The sequence below is a fragment of the Phaethon lepturus genome, unplaced genomic scaffold, assembly GCF_000687285.1.
Source record: "Phaethon lepturus isolate BGI_N335 unplaced genomic scaffold, ASM68728v1 scaffold37261, whole genome shotgun sequence".
NCBI lineage: Eukaryota > Metazoa > Chordata > Aves > Phaethontiformes > Phaethontidae > Phaethon > Phaethon lepturus.
Genome location: NW_010520567.1, coordinates 5,234 through 28,289, shown reverse-complemented (window position 1 = coordinate 28,289; position 23,056 = coordinate 5,234). Strand labels below are relative to the sequence as shown.

The 23,056-nt window shown below is 39.0% G+C and overlaps 1 protein-coding gene across 1 annotated transcript in view; it reads right to left on the bottom strand.

Annotated features, from left to right (window-relative positions):
* Positions 1–636: 636 nt before the first annotated feature.
* The window catches only part of LOC104628756 (translation initiation factor eIF-2B subunit gamma-like), a 27,449-nt gene continuing 5,029 nt past the window's right edge, over positions 637–23,056 (bottom strand). The window contains 2 exon segments of the mRNA XM_010297437.1: positions 637–752; positions 6,429–6,588. Coding sequence (XP_010295739.1) covers positions 637–752; positions 6,429–6,588 — 276 coding nt within the window.

Sequence of the window (23,056 nt, the reverse complement as noted above, 5' to 3'; positions counted from 1 at the left end):
TCCGAGAAAACTAAAATCACTGTACAGAGGAGTGTAAAGAGCAACAAGCCATTTTTCATTCTTCTACTAATGGACACGAATTACACTGTGCAGGAAGCTCAGCTAGTCTGGCGTATTTAATAAATCCATCCAAGTGCCCAGTGCAGTTTAATGGTGGATGTAACATGGATTCTCTAATGAATCTTTTTGGGCCTGGAAACACAGCTGAGGTTTCGTGCCTTATATTGCACATGAGTGTCATGAAATCCTGAGATCCCTTCTTCGAGATACTCTGTAAATCTGTCTGGGACTCAGTCAATGAGACCAGTATTTCATTTATGGACATAAGTCTATCACTTCTGAATCTCTGTATCTAATCTGTATCTGAACTATAGCAATACTGGCTTCGTTTCAAGGAGCATTACCTTTTCTCCATTCCTTTTCTTCCCCTGGAATTTTCCACAATAAAGGTATCAGACAAGCCTATCAACTTGTTGTAATGATGTAATGAATAATAAAATACTACTCTCTCAATATTGCAAAAGCTGCTTCTTCCTCTTCCCTTCTCATCCTACCATCTCATCTTTAACCATTACTCCTAGTCCACAGTTATTTTCCCCCATCCCAAGTCAGATTCTATTACAAGGACTCATAAACTTACTTCTGAAGGATGGATCTTTTAATGACAAGTTCTTCATCCAAGTCAGCTTCATTAGCCATGAAGAGCAATCTTTTTCCTGTGTCATCCACGCCAATGAAGTCACGCTGCTCCACTGAAGTAGAAAATCAAACACAATCATTATACAAGCCTGTCTTAATGCAGGCTGGAAAGACAAATGGGACCACCAACCACCCCCGAAATATGAAATACTAGGTTTCAGACTAACACAGCAAATCAATGAATTTGCAAAAGTTATCCACAATATTTATGAACTTCTTTTCAGTTAGGGTAGCTGATACATATCATGACATTAAAAGCACTGGCTCTGCAAGCTTTTTGCATCCTTTTTATGAAGATGCCAACTACAGGTCCTGACATGCAACACTCCATCTTGAGTTGTGCTTTCACTTCTCTCGCTTTTTTTTTTTTTTTTTTTAATAAACAAACTCTGGCTACTTGAATTTACACAACAAACCCAAGGCAAGCAGAGAGTTCTTCAAAATCCAAATGTTTCTTCCTCATCATAAATCACTCCACATTAGAATCTGGTGCTCTGGAGAGGATTATGATTTCAGTTAAGACCTAACTACTTTGCAACTGATCTCCTATTTCAGATAAATACAGATAGCAATAGAAAACCTACATCACATACACAAGCACACATAAAAGTACAGATTATAAGACTCCTAACATTGATGTTTCTGGGTGGGCTAACTTGGTTTAAATATCTACTTATAAAACCTCCAACCAAGAGAATACCTAATAGTCACATATATTATTGTGGCAACTCCCTTCTCCTGAAATCAGTGACTATGCATCAACAGTGACTTTGTTCTACTGAAACATAAAGCATTTCTTTTTGAACAATTTTCCACAACACCTGAATACAGTGGTGGCAGCTTATTCTAATTTGCACTTTGTGGCATGTTCCATCATTCTGGTGGCAACCATACACTGATCTTTACAGGAACACAAGCTGTACAAGAATGCTATAGTACAGTTCTAACAAAAACCTCTTTTCTCCCACTAAATACTATCATTTTGGGCCCAACTGGCAAATATACAATCTCTTAAGTTCTAAGCCTTTAAGCACGTTGGAGTAACAGCATGCTCTATAAGTAGTTAATGCTCTAAGATCTTTTCTCAGCCAAACTATTTTTAACCCTATTTTCCCCAGTTCAGCTCTATGCCTCATTTTCCTTTTACTTGTTCCTTCAGAGTTATCATAGCAATCACCACTATCAAAATAGTCAGACCTATGCAGCTGTTGCAAGTTCTCCTAGCAGCCTTTGATCCAAGTCATCAAGGATACCCTCTTCAGAAATCCCCCCCATCCCCTCTCAGAAATTAATCATACAGCAAAGAAATACAAAAATAGGCCCGAACATGTAATACTATTACAAATTAAGTACAATTATGTTAAAGCTCACTTGCTGTAAAAACTCAGAAATAAGTCTTGAAAGCAGTGTGGATTCTCATGCTAAGGAGAGCAATGAAGTTTGAGAATAGGGGCTAACCAACCATTGCCACTGCCACCTACCCAGGGTTTCCTGACAGGCTAGAAACGTAACAGTGACAGATTTTCCTCCATCAAAATACCAATACTTCTCTCAAACTTCAGGTCATGGCTGCCCATCTCCTGACTGTTCTTACGGCAGTCTATTACAGTGCTATCGCAAAGCTCTATGCAGTAACAAAAAGGGAAAAAAAAACTTGATGAAAATGGGACCAGGTACATGACTGCCACCAAACTGGTTTCTCTTGCTTGTGTCATAGGAAAGAAAGAGACAGTGAAACCATGTGAGAGCACTATTTTTTTTTTTCACTAGTGGGTGCCAGGTCAGGTTAGGTTTCTTCCTGTACACTGGCAATAAATAGCATTACTTTTGTAATTTAGAAAAGACAAAAGTTATTAGTAAAATCAATTTCCCAGAGATACAAGAGTGCTGTTTTAAATCACACTGGCATTACTTAGTGAGGAAAAAAATAAAATGGAAGAATGAATACATAACTAGTTTATAAAATCCCTGCAAGGAAAAAATGAGAAAAATATTAAAGCTGCAGTGATGGTAACTAAAAAAAAAAAAAAATATCTTTTAAAGTATAAAAATGGAATGCAGGATGTGTTCTGCCTCCTCATGATAGATAAATAAGGATCTGACACAGCTATTGAAATTTATTGATTACCTTAGAAGTTAGATCCCCATCAATTTTGAGGGCTTTAATGACCTAAAGAAATCATGACATCACAAGAGAATGGAAGTTGAGCAATTCACTGATGAGAAGAAATAATTTTCAGTCAGATTTTCTAAAATGCTTTTTTAATCAAACATAATTAATTGACACTTGGGAAAAAGACACCTTTGTTAAAGATTCAGTATCCCCACCCTTTCAATTAAAGTGAGAGAATGCACACGATGCAGTCTGCAAGACCACCAAGAGGTCTTCTGGCAAACACAGGGAATACCAGTGATGACATGCCTGCTGCTTTCAAGACAAGAAAAACAAGCAGGAAAGAGTCACCATCCCCATCTTTTCTGCCTTTCTTTATACACAGAAAGGTTCAGACCCTCTTTTCCACTCAATCCCTTAGCAGGTCATCTTTAAGCATATGGCTCCATTCTGGGTGTCTGAATTCCTAACACTCTCTGTTTATTTGCGTTACTACCATTCACTAGCACTCTGCTTTTTTTTTTTTTTATTGCCATACCTCTTATTGACCAATTAATAATCTTGTTGGCTTTTTTATTGTTCATATATGATCCCCTAAATATAAAAGCCAATGAATTTCACCCTGTAGCATGCAGCTGAGTTATGTCAAGCATTTCAGGAAACCATCAGTGTGAATTTATAGCTGCTTAACACTACAATTCATGCTAATTTAAAAACTGTTCCTTAAATTACAGTTCTTGAATGTTCAATAATATCCCAAAAGCAAATACTTGACATATGTGAAATAAAAGTCTTGTTGCTCCTTCTCAGAAATTGAATGAATTTGTAGGAACAGTAAAACAATAAATAATGCTCCAAATAGATCTAGTGGCTCATCAGGATTAAGGATCCATTTCCTAATACTAACACTTGAACAGTACAGTGCAAGTACATAGAAACGTATTTGTCACAATTTAGAGAAGGAGCTAATAGTGCCACATACTATGAAAAGCTGCCTTCTTCCCAAAGCAGCAAATCCCAAACACATTCCATGTTAATATCTTGTCTTCAGCTGCTTACAAGCTTCATCAAATTTTAACTGTTTGGGATGAAATTTCCAATGCCAGGTGCCTGCCTTAAAAGGAACATTTGGAAAACTTCAGCAAAAACAGTTCAGCTGCTTCTAAGGCTAAAGGAAAAAAAGAAGCGTTTAGCCTAAGCTTAAACGGTTAGGTGGCCCTCTAGTATCCCAGTTCTTTGGAGAAGCAGCATGACGACATTCAGTAAGCACTGCTGACCTGTGTATCAGGAGTGTACTTTTTGCCATCTAACTCCACTACAAATCTTTGAAAACTGCAGTTTCGTGTTCTCTTTCAAGACATTTATTTTTGCTGCAAAAATTTCTGCATATTTTAGTCTTAAGGAAAGGTTGTTTCAGTTCCTCAGCTCCTAGAACTGATCAAATAGCAGGTGCCATCTAAAGTCTCTGTACTATCAGGTGGTACAAGCAAAACACACAAGCCATGAGGCTCCAGAGCCATGCTGTGATGACTGCTCCAGGGGAAAGAGCTTGATCTGCAGTGGTTTTGCAACCTGTTTTTTACAAGGAAATAAAACTTACAAGCTCACAAGGATCAGGGGAAAGAAAAGCATAAAAATGAGTACTCTGCAAGACAGGCTGGAAGGGAGAGACAGTAGTCCCTGAAAACTGGTGGAAATTGGGACTGTCACTGAAAGGACACTAGACTACAGAGACAGCAGTCAGAAGAAAAAAACAAAGGTGGCTATGGCCAGATAAATGAAGCAGGTCGAGGAGGAGAAGTCAGAATTGGAACAGGGGATGGGACTGGTAGTGAAAGAAGAATAATACATGACAAAGAGAAGCTGGACTCTGACAAGGATGCTTGAAGGAGCAGACTAAGCAAAGAGAACAAGAATGGAAGCTGGTGGTGGCAAGAAGGCAGCATGGGAAAGGAGATACGGATGAGCTAGGACAATGCTGACAGCAATGGGGTGCATTCAGTCAAGTAGGAATAAAAGTCAGGAGGGTCTAATGCTCCCTAAAATGTACTGTCCCTCCCCAGAACCTGGAGAAAAAAAACCCAAAATTCCCCAGTCTCAGCACTCCCCTGCTTTTAGCAAATGACTGAAAAAGGTCTGGTAGGATACATGTCTCATCCAAGGCAGTTCATAGAGAACAACTTACTAGACTATCCATGACGGCTCAAGTAGAGTAGTTTTGAGTGGGAGACCTTAGCATCCAGCCCCACAGAAAAACACTGTAGGTGTCAAAACACTTCCATATGATGGAATTTTAATGTTTTCAAGTTTGGTCTTTTACAGATCTAAGAAATCATACACAAATTTTAACAAGTCATATAGGAAGAGTAACGCTACAAAGTCAAGCACACAGACATTAAAAAACAAGCCAATTAAGACTGCATGTGCAACCTGGTGTGTTTACATTTACAAAGAGTCTTCAGATGATCTTGTTTATCCTTATAGATCTCCTCACCCTCATCCTGTATGCTCAGAGCTCACGTACTGGGCAGCTCTATGATGTTTAACCACAGACACATTAGTTTATAACTCCTGAATGCTCAACTCTGTGGCTGTAGTAGTGCTCTTGACAATGTTTTATGTGCCATTATCACAGAGGGGTTTAGAGCTGTTTGAGAGTCCAAGTCCTAAATGCTTTCAGCCCTACTATCCTTACACTTTGCTCCAGAAAGTCTTTTCATGCAGAGTCTAAGAAGCTTTCTGTTAAAAACACATTTCCTCCACTTTCAGACACACAGTCCAACTCTTGGCTTGCATTCCACTCCTCTCTCAAACAGTTTGAAGCTACGCTTTCTTATTCATATTACTGTAATGCCTCTGAGCTTTAATCATGGACCAGTACCCACTAAGCTGGCAATAATCAAGCCTCAGCAATTTAAGAGATATCATTAAAAGAAAATGAGAGGTATGGTATGGGAACAACCGTATGATATTTGGTACTTTTAGCATATAAGTAATATGGGGATAATAGCCCTGCCCTGCCTTACAGCAGTGTTGTGAGAATAGATACATTAAAGATTACAAGGCACTAACTAAGATATTATGGTAAGAGGGACAAGATAAGCATCTAACCAAGTCCTTGAAATCAGTGGGAGTTTTGCCTAGCAAAAGCCTCCTGGATGTGATCTCAGAAGAGTAATTCAGTACATACCATGAGAGTGGAGAACTTTTCTAGAAGTATTTGTTACCCATCTAGCACTGGTCCCTTCAGTCAATGGTAAAATTCCCAGCTATAATCTGGCTGATGCTTAGTGCTCCTGAAAAGCCTAACGGTTTTAATGTTCATATGTAACAAAAATTTAGGGTTTGATCCAAAACTCACTGAAGTCACCTGGAGCTTTTCCCTTAACTCTTGTGAGCTTTGGATCAGAGCCTGCAAGATTACATGAGTCTAATAGTTAATTCTGAGCTGGAAAAAAACAAGTCACAGCCCCACCAGGGAATCTGAGGAAAACCAGGGTATCTATATGTTTTTTTATTTCTTTTGCTCTCGGACTGATAACTAAACATATCATACATACCAGTGGTTTCTCTATAATTGATTAATAAATAAATATATGTATTCCTATCTACATACCTGGCTTTTTTTTCCCTTTCTGTCCCGGTACCACATCTGTGGGTTCATGAGTTTTCTTCATCAACATGGAGAGAGTAGCATCATGTGTCCGAAAGAGATCCACAACTTTATATAAATCAATATCTGTGATCAGATCGCAGCTCAACACCAAGACATCAGTCTGCCAAAGAAGAAAAAAAAAACCACCACAAACCCTTCAGAAATACAAATGACCACATAAGGATTAGCATTTGAAGACTCAACAACAAATACACCCATAACTTTTTTTTTTTTTTTTAATTTAAAAAACAGAAGGTCTGCCATACTCTGCAAAAATAGTTACTGGTTTGTACCAGTTCACTTTTCTCGAGTCCTGCTATTACTGAATTAGTTGTTTGGTTAATGCTTATCCAGCTCTGGACCTTAAAGAATATGTGACCATCTAAACTGCCATCATCTGCTCCTAAGGGAAAGAACCAGGACATAGAAGCCACAGCTTTCAAGACTGCTGTGAAATTCTGCAGTATTTACAACAACTACTTTCAGTTATATAATGATGCTGAAAAAAAAAAAAAAATCTTTCTGAAGAAGTCTTTTTTAGCTGAGTTTGCATCTGGCTACAAACCACTGGAAAAGATATTTGGGCTATGTTATTTTATCGAGGGAAAAAAAAGCAAAGACTATCTAGGATGTGATTTACTCAGTAATTGCACTGCGATGGTGGGCTCAGTTTAGAAATACATTTCCTAAAACCAGCAATACCCCATATTAAAAAAAAAAAAAAAGGAAGTTAGGTCCTATTTAATAACAGGCTTGTATTTAATTTTGATCTCAAAGGATTCCAAAGTGCCTTACAAAGTATTTAAGAGAACTGCTGCATCTAGCACAGAAACATTGTCACATATTGAGTGAGATGTAGCAGCTTCATTAACCATGCACACTATCAATAGACTGGCTAAAAACTCTTACTTAGAAACAATTTTTTGTATTTCACATGGGTTGTGGAATATACTGCCAAAAATCCACTAGTTTGGCAATTATCTTCATTTAAACTAATCCTAACATAATATTTGCTCAGCATGGCCTACAGAAAAGTGGCACGTTTCCGCTTTATTTTTTGTTAATGATCAACCTTCTAAACATGTCTCAAGAAAATAGTGTTTCTTTCTTGACATCTTACCATTTTCACTTTCTGTGCTACCCTTTACTACGGTAAGCCTCTCTGCATAGTGTGACATGGCTTCCTAGTTTTGTCTTTTTAAAAGACTTTATTTAATAAGTAGGGCACTAGAAAATATTTGTTAAAATCCGAGTCAATTAACTCATGGAGGTTCAGTAATTCTACCTTTACTTTTGAAAACCATCTTGGTTCAAAGCAAACTAGTTCAGCATTGACCTTTTACTACAGAAAGGTTTATTACAGAAAGGTTTGCTTTACAGACTTTTAATCCAATACTAGGAGATTCCACATTGTAGGTGAGACTAACTGAAGTCTGGTATTTACATTATTTGACAGGTTCTCCTACAAATGTTAGGCAGTTTCACATGTTTACTAATAAGTCATTGGAACTCATCATGTCACAAACTGTTAGAGCTGCTGATTTGGCATGCTGTGCAAAAGGTCAAGCTCTTCAATTTTCATCTGATTTCTCCTCACTTTACTGAGAAACACCTGGCTGCTTTACAGGAAAGAACAATGTACAGGTTGAGAATTTTAGACATTCAAAACCTGACTTGAATCTCCCCTTCTAACATATTTTCAAAACATGTATTTTATATTACAGTTTTGCCCGGGAGAAGCGCTTTAATTATCACTTCTCTAAAACAAACAACATGCACACACTGGGGAAAAAAACCAACCCAAACCACTGAAGCAAGCAGCCCAGCACTCTGGAGCAGCCCTGCCCCAGCATTCCAGTATGTACAAAGAAAGTAAGACAAAAATTCAACTTGGTATGGAAGTACATCTCTTGCTTCATAACTGTAAATAGTGAAGAAACACACATTAAATATCTTGGAAAATCCTGCAAAATTTACACCTATTCTGTTTTTACAAGAACATAAATGAGCTACAATATTTGCAGAAAAGGCCAAAAGGTATCCAAGAACCATATAAATAAGACTTGTACTTTTCAAGCTGAGTTTGTTGAAGGAAGAGATCTCCAGCTTCAAATAGAAATGCACTCACTCCAGTGGTGAAAATATGAAATAAAGAGAAAGAGACGGATGCACCAATGGACTTATCCTAAGGAGCAAGTATCTGGACTTGTAAGACAAATCTTGTAATTATTTCACATTTTACTAAATGCTTTAATCTGTCACTATAGCAAAAACCCAACAAGCGTTTCATAGTTGTGAACAGGCTCCTAGGTTTTTTCTCCTCGCTATAGAACAAGCTTTTTTGCAAAAACTGAATGCAAGACCCCTGAGGAGCATACGGGAACAGAACCACCAAATGTCTGGTTGCCATCTGTTCTACCCATTTACTCTCCCAATATGTAAATAAACGTCAGTGAGCACAGGGACCAGTGAAACACACAGTTGCTCTGTAAAGCCCACATTTCTGCCTCTCCTCCTGATGAGCAGAGCAGTGGCCTCAGAAGCACGCTGAGAATACACCATGAAAGGCTCTTTTGGGACTTGACAGCCTCCCCTTTGAAACACCACCCCCCTCATAAATAAAGCCCTCACTGTCTAATGGATGCACTTTTTTCCAGTGTACAACTCCTGAACGAATAAACTAATGGCTGAATGAAAAAATAAACTATCCTAGAACCCTAGCAGAAGTGTGTGTTTTTCTTTACGTTTTTAGGGTGGGTGTAGAAGAAAGAAAATAAATGGCAGAGCTTGTGGGTTTTTTTACATATATACATGCCAAATAAATACAGTGCACCTTTCGCAATGAGCCACCGATACAAAGAAGAGAAGTACGTACTTACTACATGCACTCACGTGCTAACAAGGGGTATGTGAACATACTTGACTTCATGAATTATGCAAACACCTAAGTACACACACACACACACACATCTCTTAATGAAATACATGTAACAATGATTACATCAACCCCAAACTATTATACAAACAGATGATAAGAATCAACATGAACTGATTAAAAAACACCCAGCAAGCACACACCCCAACCAGAACCACTGCAAAGGAAGGAAAATGCATGCACAAATGCACTCTCAACACCCATTACAACCATGGGAAGCACAAGGTAAAGGTCTTAACTCAAAGGAGGACCATCTAATGGATGGAGCATGAAACAAATGCTTGGAATTTCTGGCATTTTCCTGCTCTGCCCAACTTGATACGTGCCTTTTTGTTTACTACTTTTATGACACAGAGGAGCCCTCGTCACAGACCAGGGCTCTACCACAGAAGCTGCTATACAGGCCAGGTGAAAATACCATCAAGCGTAAGAAAAGAGAACAGCAAATGACTTTTGGTTGGGCAACACAAGGAAACACTGCAGTGCTCCTCAGGTATAGGGACAGCAGGCCTAGCTTGCTGTTAGCACAGCATACATTTTTTGTAAGCATCACAAAAGCCACAGAAAAGACAAGGAGAATATGACACTCCTTGGAAGAGTCACTTGTGCCTCAGTAATCCCATTTAACCTCAGATTTGCAATTTATGCACTCAAATTCAGAATTTAGACTTTGCTGCTGATCAGTGGAGAAAAACAAGGCCTTGCAAAGATCATGCCACCTATGATCCAAGCATCAGGGAGATGTTTCTCTGTCCCTACTGACCATGGATGGAACATAGGCTGTTCAGTCAAGTACATCAACAAGGCACATAAGGCCTCCAGATCTCTGCTCTCCCTTTCTAAGACTGCCTAACAGCACTTCACCATCAAACATTTCTGAGCTGTGAGATGCTCAGATATTATGAGATAACTTACATACTCAATCTGGAGAAATAAAACAGTGTAACATAAAACATAAAGAGATTTATACAAAATAGAGGAAAAAAAAACAGTAAAGAAAAAATCCTCAAACCCAACATGTCAACAATTATATTAAACCCAGCACAATATGGAAAATCTACACAAAAACAAGACCAAAAAGCAGAATGTTTCAAGAACTCAGTTCAAGACAACCGATTTAAAAATAGAAAACATGTTTTCAATGGAGCTAATTCATACCACAGATCAAAAGATGGATGCAATTATATGGTGTAATATACCAGTATTAAAAAAAAAAAAAAAGCCTTGGACTTTCTCACACCCTGTATACAAAGGCAATGCTAAAAACTCTTTTACATTCAGCAATAATTGCTGGATTCCTCTGTTCAAACAGGAGATATCAAGGTTACCACAGATAGCTGGCAGCAAATGATGAATTTTTAGTGGTATTCACTATGCTTTTTCTATCAAGTATAGCCAAGGGCAGGACCTCGTAGCCTAAACTGCTGAGGGCCTCAAAAACTGCAGACTAGAAAATGAGAAAACATGTGTTGCAAGGAAATCTCTAATTTGAACAAAATCAGCCTCAAGAGAAAGAGGAAAACAAATGTCAGATTGTATTATAAACAGAGCAGTAGAACCAGCTCCTAACAGAACTGAAGACAGACAAAACATTGAAGTGAAATGCTAAAAGTTTCCAATTGCAAAGTATTACAGCTGAGACTTTGACAGGAAAAGAAAAAAAAATTGAGAGATTAGATAAGACTCTGTTCCTACACTCAGTCTAAGTTAACACATGCACAGAGAACTTTGCATCACTTCCTGCGGTGTCACCATACAACAGGGGAGAGAGGAACAAGTTATAATTACTGCTGGAATTAAGACTGAGAGTTTTATACACAATAGCCTGGAACTTCACCCACATGTTGCATTAACAGTGGGGTTTGTGTGTAATGCTTTTATTATTCTAAAGAGTGGGAAGGGAAAGAACAGTTTGGCTGTGGGCAAGCATTTTGATTGCTTGTTAGCATGCTCCAGGCAAAGCCAAAGATTGCTCCTAGCAATTGCATTACTCACCACTCTTCAGATCAGTAAGTTACATCCAAGGCTTTAGAGAATCCCTTTTTATCTCAGTCTCCATTAAGAGTCCTCCAATTTCCACACCTGTGACCTCTTTGAAGCTCTACGGCTGTTGCTGTAACTGAAGCAGGGAACCTCATTTATTTTTTGATGTCTGTAGGATCTTGTTAGCTACCAACTGAAACGGCTGCCTTTCGCTGGGAATTCCCACTCTGCTTTTGTAATGTCCTTCATAGCAAGATTCAGAAGAAAATCATGGTTTAGTCCTTTGTAAGCAGACATGAAGCATATACCTACTGTGCACTCACATGAAGCATTTACCTACTGTGCGCTCACCCTGCAGCAGCAAGTTTGCTGTAGATCGGCACCTTAAAACTCTTTTAAGGATAGAGGGCAGTGGAGGCACAGGATGTCCCCCAAGCATAAATCCAGCAGCAACCTCTCCTCATTAAGAGGGAAGAAACTTTTTGTTTTTTAAAGACAGTGTGTAATGTGAAAGAGGCTTCTTTTTTCTTTAAAAAAAAGAAAACAGAAAAGTCTAATGTGGGAGCCAAGGGAGTCTCTTCTAATTTCTTGGATGGCCCTGAATTCATCAGGTGAGGATATCCTAAGGCAATGTGAATGCCTTCACATACGTAACCTGTCAGCATTCACTGTTTATCTTCTCAAAGAAAGCTGGAAGAAAGATGCCAGAAGCTGGGGAGGAGACTTAACCCCAGTACCATCATATGGCTCATCCTGTGTGTTATATCAGATGGGATCATACAATGACAACACCATTTTAGGTTATCTTTGTATCTCAAGAGCTACCATCCAAAATCAATATTTTTTAATTTACATACATATAAGCTAGGAACAGGAAAGATATTCAAGCCCGGAAGGCATCCTGTCTCCTCCCAGGAGGAAGTCTTGGTACCTATTGCTCAAACTGACACATGAGGTGGAAAAGGGTAATTTACAGTTATCAGCAACCAAAAGCAGAAGTTTAGAGATGAACACAAGTTCATAAGCTTATTAAGAACGTTTTCAAAGCAGGACTTTGATGTTATGACACTGAACGGTAAACCTGGTCTGGAACATAAACTCTGCAATCCACATTCTCCTCTGTTTTCAACTACTGCAATTTTGTCCTACTCACATGGTACTCCAAAAATCATTTTCCTAGCTTCCTCCTCCAACTACATCACCCTTCTTTGCCAGTTCCATTTTCTGTCACATCAAGCACAGGTTTTTTACCCTCCTTTTAATAGCCTATCCCTTCCACTCACCATTCACTTACCAAGTCTACTTCTGCTTTACATCAATAAAGGATGCCAGCTCTATTACCTACTTCTGTCTCCTAAAGGACATGGTTTTAGCCTCTGCTGTCTTTTTTTTTTTCTTCTTTTTAGTAAAGAAATCTTCTGCCCTTACACTTACAGAAAACTGACAACTATAAGGCTATCAGTATGCCGGGGCACTAGACTGATACACCGACGCATATTATCCTGTCTTGCTAGGCTCTCTCATTCGTCTGAGGCCAGGCGTCATCCCCTGGGTTTGTGTCCAGATCCAAAGCATGCCACAGAGGAGACTCTTTTTTCCCCCCCATCTAACAGCATCCGGAAAGTGTGCACCATCACTCACAAGAGCCATGTGTACAAAAGCTCAGGGGGGCACCCCATAACCCAAGCACTGAATTCACCAGTTCATGGAGGGTGAGCCTGGCAAGCTGAATTCTCCCTTGGCTCAACGCACTGCATGGACAGATCCCTTCTTCACAGGCAGGAGAACTCCAGAAACAAATGGCGCTCTCCTCGTCACTCCTATTCCTGGAAGGCAGGTTTCCAGGACTACCTGGACGGCAGCACTACCAGACCTGCTGCGCAGCTGATCTTGGACTCTGCCTCATATGAACAGAAAGGAGAACGCCGCAGTTAGGCTCCAATCTCAACAGCAGCAGCGCAGGCAGGCTTGCTGCCAAAGCCCAGAGCTCAAGCCCAGGCTTAACACTTAATGTAAGCAGAGCCTTAGGCAGTCAGGTGCTGTAGTCATACAAACAATAATAATAAAAAGTAGTCCTAACGGAGCTCAACAGGCTCAACTTATTGAAGAGAAAGAAGGCCTTTGCCCACAGCCCGCAATTACCTGAACAGCAGAAGATCTCTCAGCAACATAACAAAAAGCAGGCATGACTGGATTAGTGGCTAGAAATCAGTATTCAACGTAGAAATAAAAGGCAAAGTGCTTTAAGAGAAAGAATAAATATCAGCTGGAATAAAATACCAAAGGATATAACAGACTCTTCATCTACAAGAACATATGAATAAAGACTTGCTATCTTTCAGAAACACGTCCACTAAGTCATCCGTAAGTTTTGGGGCTAACAGCCCTAATTACTGTGTGCAAATTGCCTTACAGCCCAGAGGATCATAATGGTTCCTTGCGGTCTCCCACCAGATCATAAATGAAACTCAAGACATACAGCATGTGTCCTCAGGAATCATTCTGCCATCCCGCAGCTAGTATCAGAATGATCTTAAATTAAAAAAATGGTGTGAAACTCTCTCCAAGGTCAAACCAAGTCATTACCAGTTTCAGCTCTGCTCCAACAGAAACACCAAGACCTAATCTGCTCCACAAAGCATAGCCTCAGCAGAACCTCAACACAACCAGTCACAGCTCAATGGCATTGCCATTTTATACTAGCCTGCACTGAATGGAGCGTCCACATTCATGAAACCTATTAGCTTTGTTCAAGTGGTTTTCTCCTGTAAAAACAAATCATGCTATGTTACATAAAAGTACTGTTTTGAAACGTAGATTCCTATATTATCCCCCATGCAATACTATTTTCTCCTTTAGCACCTCTTCAATTTTTCCAGTGCTATTTGGTCTGCAGCAATAGGTGTTGTAAGAAACAGGTTATGAAAGTTTCAAGACCTCCACTGCTTTTTCCAGCACTATTAGTATACATACAGAATTGTCACCATCTTCCCAAAGGAGCTAACTGAATTTACACTCAGCAGAATGCCTAAATTTGCATCAAGAAAAGCTGAATATACAATTGTTTTTCCCGTTTCAGCACAGAACCAAGGAAAAACTATATGACCTACACGGGTTTCCCAGTTAATGTAACATGACAAAAATGCAAATTTAAATTCCCAGCATCCTACAAGTCCACTGATCTTCACCATGGCTTTCACCAAATTAAACAGCAACAGAAAAACAGTGCTGAGCAAAGTGACAGCCTCTGGGATAACCTGTTATCCTATTATCGATGTTACACTACTATACCAGGCTGCAAAAACAGATACAAGGAAAAACCCTCTCTAGCACAGTAACAACATGGGTTGACATTTGGCATCTACTCTCTCCCACAATCGCCATTAGCTGGAACTATGTACTTAGGTTAACACACACAATTGTGTTTGATCTAAACAATACCATTTTCTCTTTCAAGGAATGAATGCTCACTGAGGAGTATCACCCGCAACAGTGCGACAGCTGTACAACCCACAATTGCTGTGAAAAGCCCCAACCTCCTAAGAGGGAAGGGCTGTTAAGATTCAAACATGGCGAAAATACACAAGTAGAAATCATGCAGGCTGCGAACAGCAAGGAAGGAATGTTATTCCAGAAAAATGAACAAATAGCCTGTGAATGCCTCCTCACAAGCATCACCCTACTTGGAGCCAAGGAGGCCTTGAGTCTCACGGGGAAACACCAAGGACATTGGAAATTACAAGCAAAAAATTATTAAAACATCAGACCAGATGGTGACTTAACATTCAAAACAAGGACATCACTGAGGAACACCAGAGCCCTGCATAACTCCTCCTGCTCTGCGGAGTCCAGGGTAGCACAGATATCAGTGACGCCTTCATGTCCTCACCCAGGCATGGGTGACAGTTAGCTCTAAAAGGCTCATACGTGGCAAAGGCTTTGCCCTCTCCACTGACAGAACCAAGGAAAAATGGCAGCCAGAGGACACCGACTAACTTTTTTTCCCCACACTCTTTAAATCTTACTCTCTCTCTGGAAATAAAATAAAGATGCACAAACTCATTTCACACTGACTTTTCATTTCTTTCAACATTCATCACAAAATGACTTTTGAAAACTATAAACTTGAGTTTGACTTATTAACGTAAAAGGCTTCCTATGCCTAATAAAATGAGCTCATAATAAAGGATGTTTAACTCTTCTTTGCCTTCATGTGTCCGTGACAGCGTTGTGAAAGATAAAAAGTACAAAATGTTTTTTGATATTACCTTTACTAAAGCTGTGACTTTCCCCCAACACAAAGTACAGCAAGTTATTCACACAAGATGACTATACATACTTTAAGTAGGGAATATGAAGGATGATTTACAAAATGAACACTAACTTCTATTTACTCCCAAAACATGAAAACTAGTAGTAGCTCATAAAAACAGGAAAATACTTTTACCAGGATGCTTTTAAACAAATTATTTCAGCTATATACACGTGCAAAGAGCTTACCACATCTGCAACGAGAATAGGCTGAATTTGTGTAATTCATCAGAAACCACATAGGGTCTAAATGAAAACATATACTGTAATACAGCAGAAATGCTGACAATTAACTTCTACATGGAAACAAGAGGTATTGGTTAACATAATAAGCACAGGTCTCGAGTTGCCAGGAGCATGAAAAGGATAACGACATGCAGTGGGAGATGCAACAATTAAAACTGACAGGCATCTCAGGTCTGTCAATGACTCTTGCAAAACACCTAAGCTTTTGCCTGCCTGTATAATGGAAGGTATCCTCTTTAGCCGACAACCACTCTTGATACTAACCTTCAGAGCTAATTGCCTCATTCAAAATTCTGGTGTTTTAACCCTGATCCATAGTAAACCCTGGCAGCAAAATAATTAATTTAATTAGCTACATTCTTCTAAAGCTGAGTAACTTAAAAAAAAAAACAAACCAACAAAAACCAAAAAACCAACTGTTGAATTCTCCAACTCCTACCCTGCCAGGAAAAATAAAGATCAGAGCAAAGTCCTGAAGACATTCATCAAGCACACACACAGGCAGCACTGTATCATTCCCCCAGCAACATCACCAGCCTGAGCACCTGCCAGTATAGCTGCTTTCTACTAAGATAATCAGCTGTGCATGGGACTCAGGCATGCAATCCACAATTAATTTTGCCTAGTGCCTTAATGGTGGCAGCTTTCAATCAGAGGTTGAGAAGGAAACAAGGTGCTACATACCCTGTGAGCTGCCATCTGATACATCTGCTTTCCCCATGCTGCGCTAACAACATTGTGAAAAGCAGAACAAAAAACCCGTCACGACAGCAGCTTCTATTTGTATTTCAGACGCTCAAGTAAACAGTATTTTCTGTCAGGTCTACTGGAAAAAAATGATTAAATTCTTTTTACCATTTCAAAACAGATGAACAGAATATTTAATTAAGTCTTGCTCAGAGAGAAAGACCTTGTCTCTTACAAATGAATTTCATTTGGTTTTTTATTTCCACTGACAGTACAAAAAATACATAACTATATATTATGGGGACTGAAGTTTTTCTTTCCATGCTCACTAAACTCTGCTCAGCTGTACCAAAAGGATTCAGATTCCACCTTCCAGCCATTACAGCAAGCTTACTTACATCATGTGTTTGGAAAGGAGATTTTTCAACGGAGGAAGCGAAGCGCTTAGCCATGCCGTCCAAGACTCCACGGATCAGTGACCCTCAGCAGCATACAGACCACCACCGTGACATCACACTTTCCACAACATGGCTCCCAAAGATGCACATACCAAGAGAATCTGGAGTTTCAATCTTTATTTATTTGTTCAAAGAAAGTTGGTTTTTCTTCTTTTTGGTAGCTTTTTAGGGTTTGTTTTGCTTTTCTTTTTGAGAGCTGTATTACTTTCAAATCTTACTTTCTGATATTGAGAAAGCCAGGTGGACCACCTGAGATGAAATATTTCGCACGCAAGCACTCACCAGTGATAGCAGCAAAAGACATGCTGATTAATTCACACCGTATTAGTCAGGGCTTCCATTAACACAACTAAGGGCTCATCAAGGAAGGAAAATGTGAAATTGTTCCATTGCTGTTACTCTGCTGGAACACCACATTTTAATCACTGTCTGGAGTATAGTTGAGTGACACAAGGGAGAGAAATGCTTAACAGAAGGTGAAAATAATATAGACTTAGTGAAGGCAAATGCTTGATCCAGGCACACACAATCCACCTCCTGCTTCAGCCTGAAACACAGATTCATGACTTAACCAGGTTTCTCAACCTGCTGCCTGGAGAGGCCCCGGCCTGGGAGGTGGTGCCAGACAGCAGCTGCGTGGGTCCAGTAAAGTTTGGCACAAGAAACAAAATGGTCAAATATTAGAGATGCCTAAATTTCAGAGGAACTCATTTGTAAACTACAGTGACACCCCCTGCCTTTTTTTTTGTGCATCAACAATAATCTACAACCTACAAAAAGGTCTGCAGCAGTTTGATGAATGGTACAAGCAGTAGGTCACAGAAACACAGTTCTCAAAGAGGTTTCCCAAGTCAGAGTTTAGCCTCCTGCCATTCCAGGTACCACATTACTTAGTTTATTGAAACAAACAAACAAAACCCAACCAACAAACAAACAAAAAACCTACAACAAAAAAACAGCTTCTCACTCCAGTATAAAGTTAGGGGATTTCTGTCTTGATCACTCCTTCTGGAAGACTGTTTCACAATCCTATTCTGCTACGATTAAAACCTTCCTGTAATTTTCAGCCTCTGTTTTCTTATAGCAAATTTAAACACAATTATACTGCACTCTGAATATCTTAGCTGCTTCTCTAGTGTTTCTTCTGCACCTGAGTTTCACACCCTTATGGTATTCCAGGCAAAAAATCTTCCCATTGCCTCAAGCAATAGTATTAATTTCTCATCTCTACCAAAAAAAATACTTTACCTGATACATTCTAGTCTTGTGTTTACCTTTCCTTCCTCCATCGGAGTGGCTGCTCACCATCATCCTACTTCAACTAGTACTTTTGAGACACTGCAATTTACTCTTGGGCTCCTAGCTGCTATTACAATTTCTTGTTACTAGTCCCCAAAATCATGGTTCTGTGTTACCAACCAAAGTCTTGACACTGTTACTGTGCTATAAGATGGCAGGTCATGGCACACATATTTTGCCTACTGGTCCTGTGAATCATCCAAAGGAGGTCTACAAAACTGCAAGAAAAGGTCTTTAAGAATGGTAGTAGAAGTCAAATAAATGAAGACATAAATCTGGACTGAAGAAGTCACAGAGCAACATAGTGGAGGGAATAACCTCACTGAAAGAGAAGAGAGGGCTCCGAGGAGACCTTACTGCAGCCTTTCAGTACGTAAAGGGGGCTTAGAAGAAAGATGGGGACAGACTTTTTAGCAGGGCCTGTTGCGATAGGACAAGGGGTAATGGTTTTAAACTAAAAGAGGGCAGATTTAGACTAGATATAAGGAACATATTTTTCACAATGAGGGTGGTGGAATACTGCCACGGGTTGCCCAGAGAGGTGGTAGATGCCCCATCCCTGGAAACATTCAAGGTCAGGCTGGACGGGGCTCTGAGCAACCTGATCTAGTTGAAGATGTCCCTGCTCACTGCAGGGTGGTTGGACTAGATGACCTTTAAAGGTCTCTTTCAACCCGAAGTACTCTATGATAAAAAGCCCCAATGGACATATCAGAAGACTTTCCATTATGACTTGAAAAAATAGTCCACTAACACCAGCTACAGAGGAAAAGTCTCCTTAAGTGAGCCAGGGGATTTCATTACATAAAATTTCAAGAGACTTCAGAATAAGTTAACTTTTAAAAAGGCAGTCTACTCCCCACAATTAGGGGTGTGGGGGGAATCACCACTGAAAGACAAGTTGCCTACAAATCAAAACTGCATCATCTCCTACTACATGCACATACAGCACTCGCATCTCTTCTCTTGCTAGAAAGAGCATCAAATATCACCGCTGAAATTGTCAAAACTTTTACTAATTTCCCTATTATTCAAGATTGGACTCATCAGAATGCTCTAGCCAGTGCTGCTTACCAATGAAAGCCAGAAACAAGAACTGGTGATCATTACTGAGGAGAAAGCAATTATACGTGATTTTAAAAAAAATTAAAACTACATCTCTTACATATTCCATACTGCTCCTGGCAGTTGTCAAGCTTTGGATGCTTGTTTAGCAATTTATATAAATAATATAAAACTATAAATATATATAAAGAAAATATAAAAAATAAAAACAAAAATAGGAACATGGAAGTCATTGAATTACACCTTATCACCTGCTCTGTCACACTTGTAACATCATCCTTTGTTTACAGCAGCATGCTGAACATACTGTTTTGTTAAAAATGCCAAACACTGATCTCATTTAAAAACCTTAATCTTGAAGCACCATGTGTGAGGAAAATTAAAGACAAATCCAGAGCAAGTTTAGTGTTTTCTCATCAACTATGGAAGAGGCATTCAGTTGTTCATGCCCAGGGCTAGATTAAGCCATCTGTATATTCAAATTGTTTGCTCATTTGTCCCTAATGAAAGTTTGCCCTTTAGAGAATCTGACTCTTAAAAAAGTAACTCATTTCTTCCCCCTTACAAATTCTACAGGCTCCTTAGCAAAGCATGAAAATGCTATGTGCCTCCTACACCTGTAATGGATGAAACAGTGACCAGTAACAGCCTAAGCGACTGACAAAGTAGAAAATATATCTTAAGAGACTAGAATCAGAAAGTGACAAGAAAAAAAAAAAGGATGTGGAAAATGAGACTTCATTAAGGAGAGAGTTTGTTACATTTCATACAAAAATAATTTTTACACCTATGCTAACTTTTTTATTATTTCAAGCACTCCCTGACAGGTCAAGAATATTCTTTAAGGCAAAGAGATTAAAACAATAGAAACATGGCTCCAACCAAAGCAGGAAACTAAAATATATGCCCTTCAGAGAAAAAGGAAAGCACAGATTCTGTCCTAAGAGCTCTCAGTCTACTTTTACTAATATACATTGGATGAAGTGGTACTTACCTATTACAGACAGCGAGAGTTGACTTTGTTATTTAATCTATAAAACCAGTTTTCTGAAATGTCAAAGTAATTATTGACAATGATTCTTGAAAACAGTCATGAACATACAGCAATAAAAGTTCAACATAAAGATACTGGACTGAGTAAATTGTGCAGGAGTACTGCTTTAACAGGTTTGGAACCTAAGGATGTAACTGCTTGATTCATTGCTTGTTACAATCCATCAAAGTTCCTTGATTTATCATAGCTCTTTGTTGTCTCCAAGAGATTTAGTGAAAGTTTTTTTCCACTACTTTGCACAGCTTTTCTAAAGCTGACAGGCACACAGCCGAAGAAATCCATGGTAGTGCCTCTTTTTGTGTCCTGTAAGTCTTGCTGGACTCGCTTCCATGCTGCAGGTAAGGTAGTAACTCAAAAAGTACTGAAGTTTTCACTAAGTAAATCACTTCAGAATTACTCTAGTATAATTGCATATGTGAATAACTGAAAGAAAACTAAAGTCAGAAGGCATTTAAAATTAATAAATAAATAAAAAATTTTGATGTTCCTGTAATGAATTTACTCAGCTACAGAAGCAGACTGTCATGTTCCAAAATACATTAAATTCCTCTATATACCATCCTCTTGCCAAGGCCCCATCTGCAATAGGGGAGCTTTCTTCACTCTTCATGACCAGGGAAGGTCATCAATCCAAACCCAGAGGCACAGAAGGCTGGCTTGTTTCTCTGTTTCAGCCTGATCACGAGGTGATAGAGACCTGTAAACACCCCTGTGGTGGTAAAGCTGCAGTTTCAACAAGAGCATTATTATACCATCAACTGTGAGTTTACATAGTCTATGTTCTACCATCTCCAATCCTACATATAAATGAGAAAAGAGTTAAGTCCTTTGCAGCTTCACTTTAATTTTCCAATTTTGAAAAGCTACTCATTATCAGTCCTGCAAAAGATGAGCAGAAAACTAGGAACTTAAAGGGACAGAAGAATAAAACTGACAGTGATATTAAAGGGATATCAAAAAACAAAGACTGGACATGAAAATGATAGCCATGGAAAATGCCATAAGGTACACAGACTATACAGCAGGATCCTGAAACCAAGATCATTCTAGTGAAACGCTGGGATTGTCCACAGGAGAGCAATTAAAGGATCTGACTGATAGCTGTCACGAAGTCCTTAAACAAATTGTTTTCATATCCCTGTATAAAACAAAACATTTAAGAAAACTCCTATATCCACTTTTTGCTTTTTGACAACATCATTAAAAGTGCTGGACTTCATGAAAAACATTGATAAGTGTTATATTACCCAATCAAAAAATAATATGAACACAGGAAAAAAAAACACACCAAACTATCAGTTTCTAATTCATATGCTGCAAAACTGTTTTTCAGTTACATTTAGACAGACAAATTCACAAATGGAGGACCTTTTTAAAGTCATAACCTAGCACACACTGAAAAAAACCACAAGACTTGCAATCCAGAAATTGGACTGCAGCTCTACCGAAGTTTCTATTTCAGTAGTTTCCATTTAAAAGAGCTTCAACTTGTGTTTAATCTAGTCCTTCTGGCTTTTTCAAGGTGGGGAAACAGCGTATGCCATGTGTACACAGTACAGAAAGACGATCTTATGTATGAAACAGTGAGAGATTTGAGACAGATGTTTAGTTTCCAATACTGTTACAAATCTCTTCAATGATCCTCGGTAAATTACTTCACCTCATTAAGTCTCAGTGCTTAGTCACAGAGTTGTGAAGATAAACTGGTTAATGCTGTTAGCTATTCAGAATTGAATGTTTAAGTAAAAACAAACAAAAAAACCCACCACACAAGTCAAGTAAAGAACTACTGGTAAAGAACAGGTCAGACGGACACCCAGCCCTAGGAACGCAGAAAATGGAACTTATGGGACCAAGTTCTCTGATGTTCATTAATTCTCAAGCAGGTGCCCTTAGGAATCAAGTTCAGTGTAATATCTTTATTGTGTGAATGATCCAAGAAAAGGATACATTCAGACTTGTAATGAACATAAAAATCTTAATGAAACTGCTACCTTGTCAATTAGGTATAGGCTGAGACAGCCAAAAATAACAGGAAGAGTTGCAGTAGAGTGAAGAGCATGCATCTACTATATAAACTCTTGGAGTAAAGATGTAAAAAAAAAAAAAAAAAATCCTGTATGTAGAGTGGGTGAACAGCAAACAAAAACTTGAACAGGCTTCCTTTGCTCTCGTGAGCTTCTGAATCACCAGGAAAAAGTAAGACTGGTGGAGTCAGCTGCTTGTTAGTGTGAACCAAGACAGTCAGTCTTACCTGCCCCCAAAAATGCCAGCACCAAAAAGCGATACAATAACAATGCAAACTAACTTTTCTCAGCCCTTACAGGCTTTGCACATACGTATTCTCATGCTACTAATGAATACAATTCTTTAACCTCAACAACTAACCTTTAAAGTGTCATGCTTCATTAACTGAGGTGCAACACAACAAAAAGGCTTGCAACTGCAGGCACACACAGGCAAGCAGCAATGCTGCACTAGTGGAACTCCCTCAATCAAATGCTATACAAGGCAGCAAGTCATGAGATTTTATGCTTTAGAGTGGTCCAAC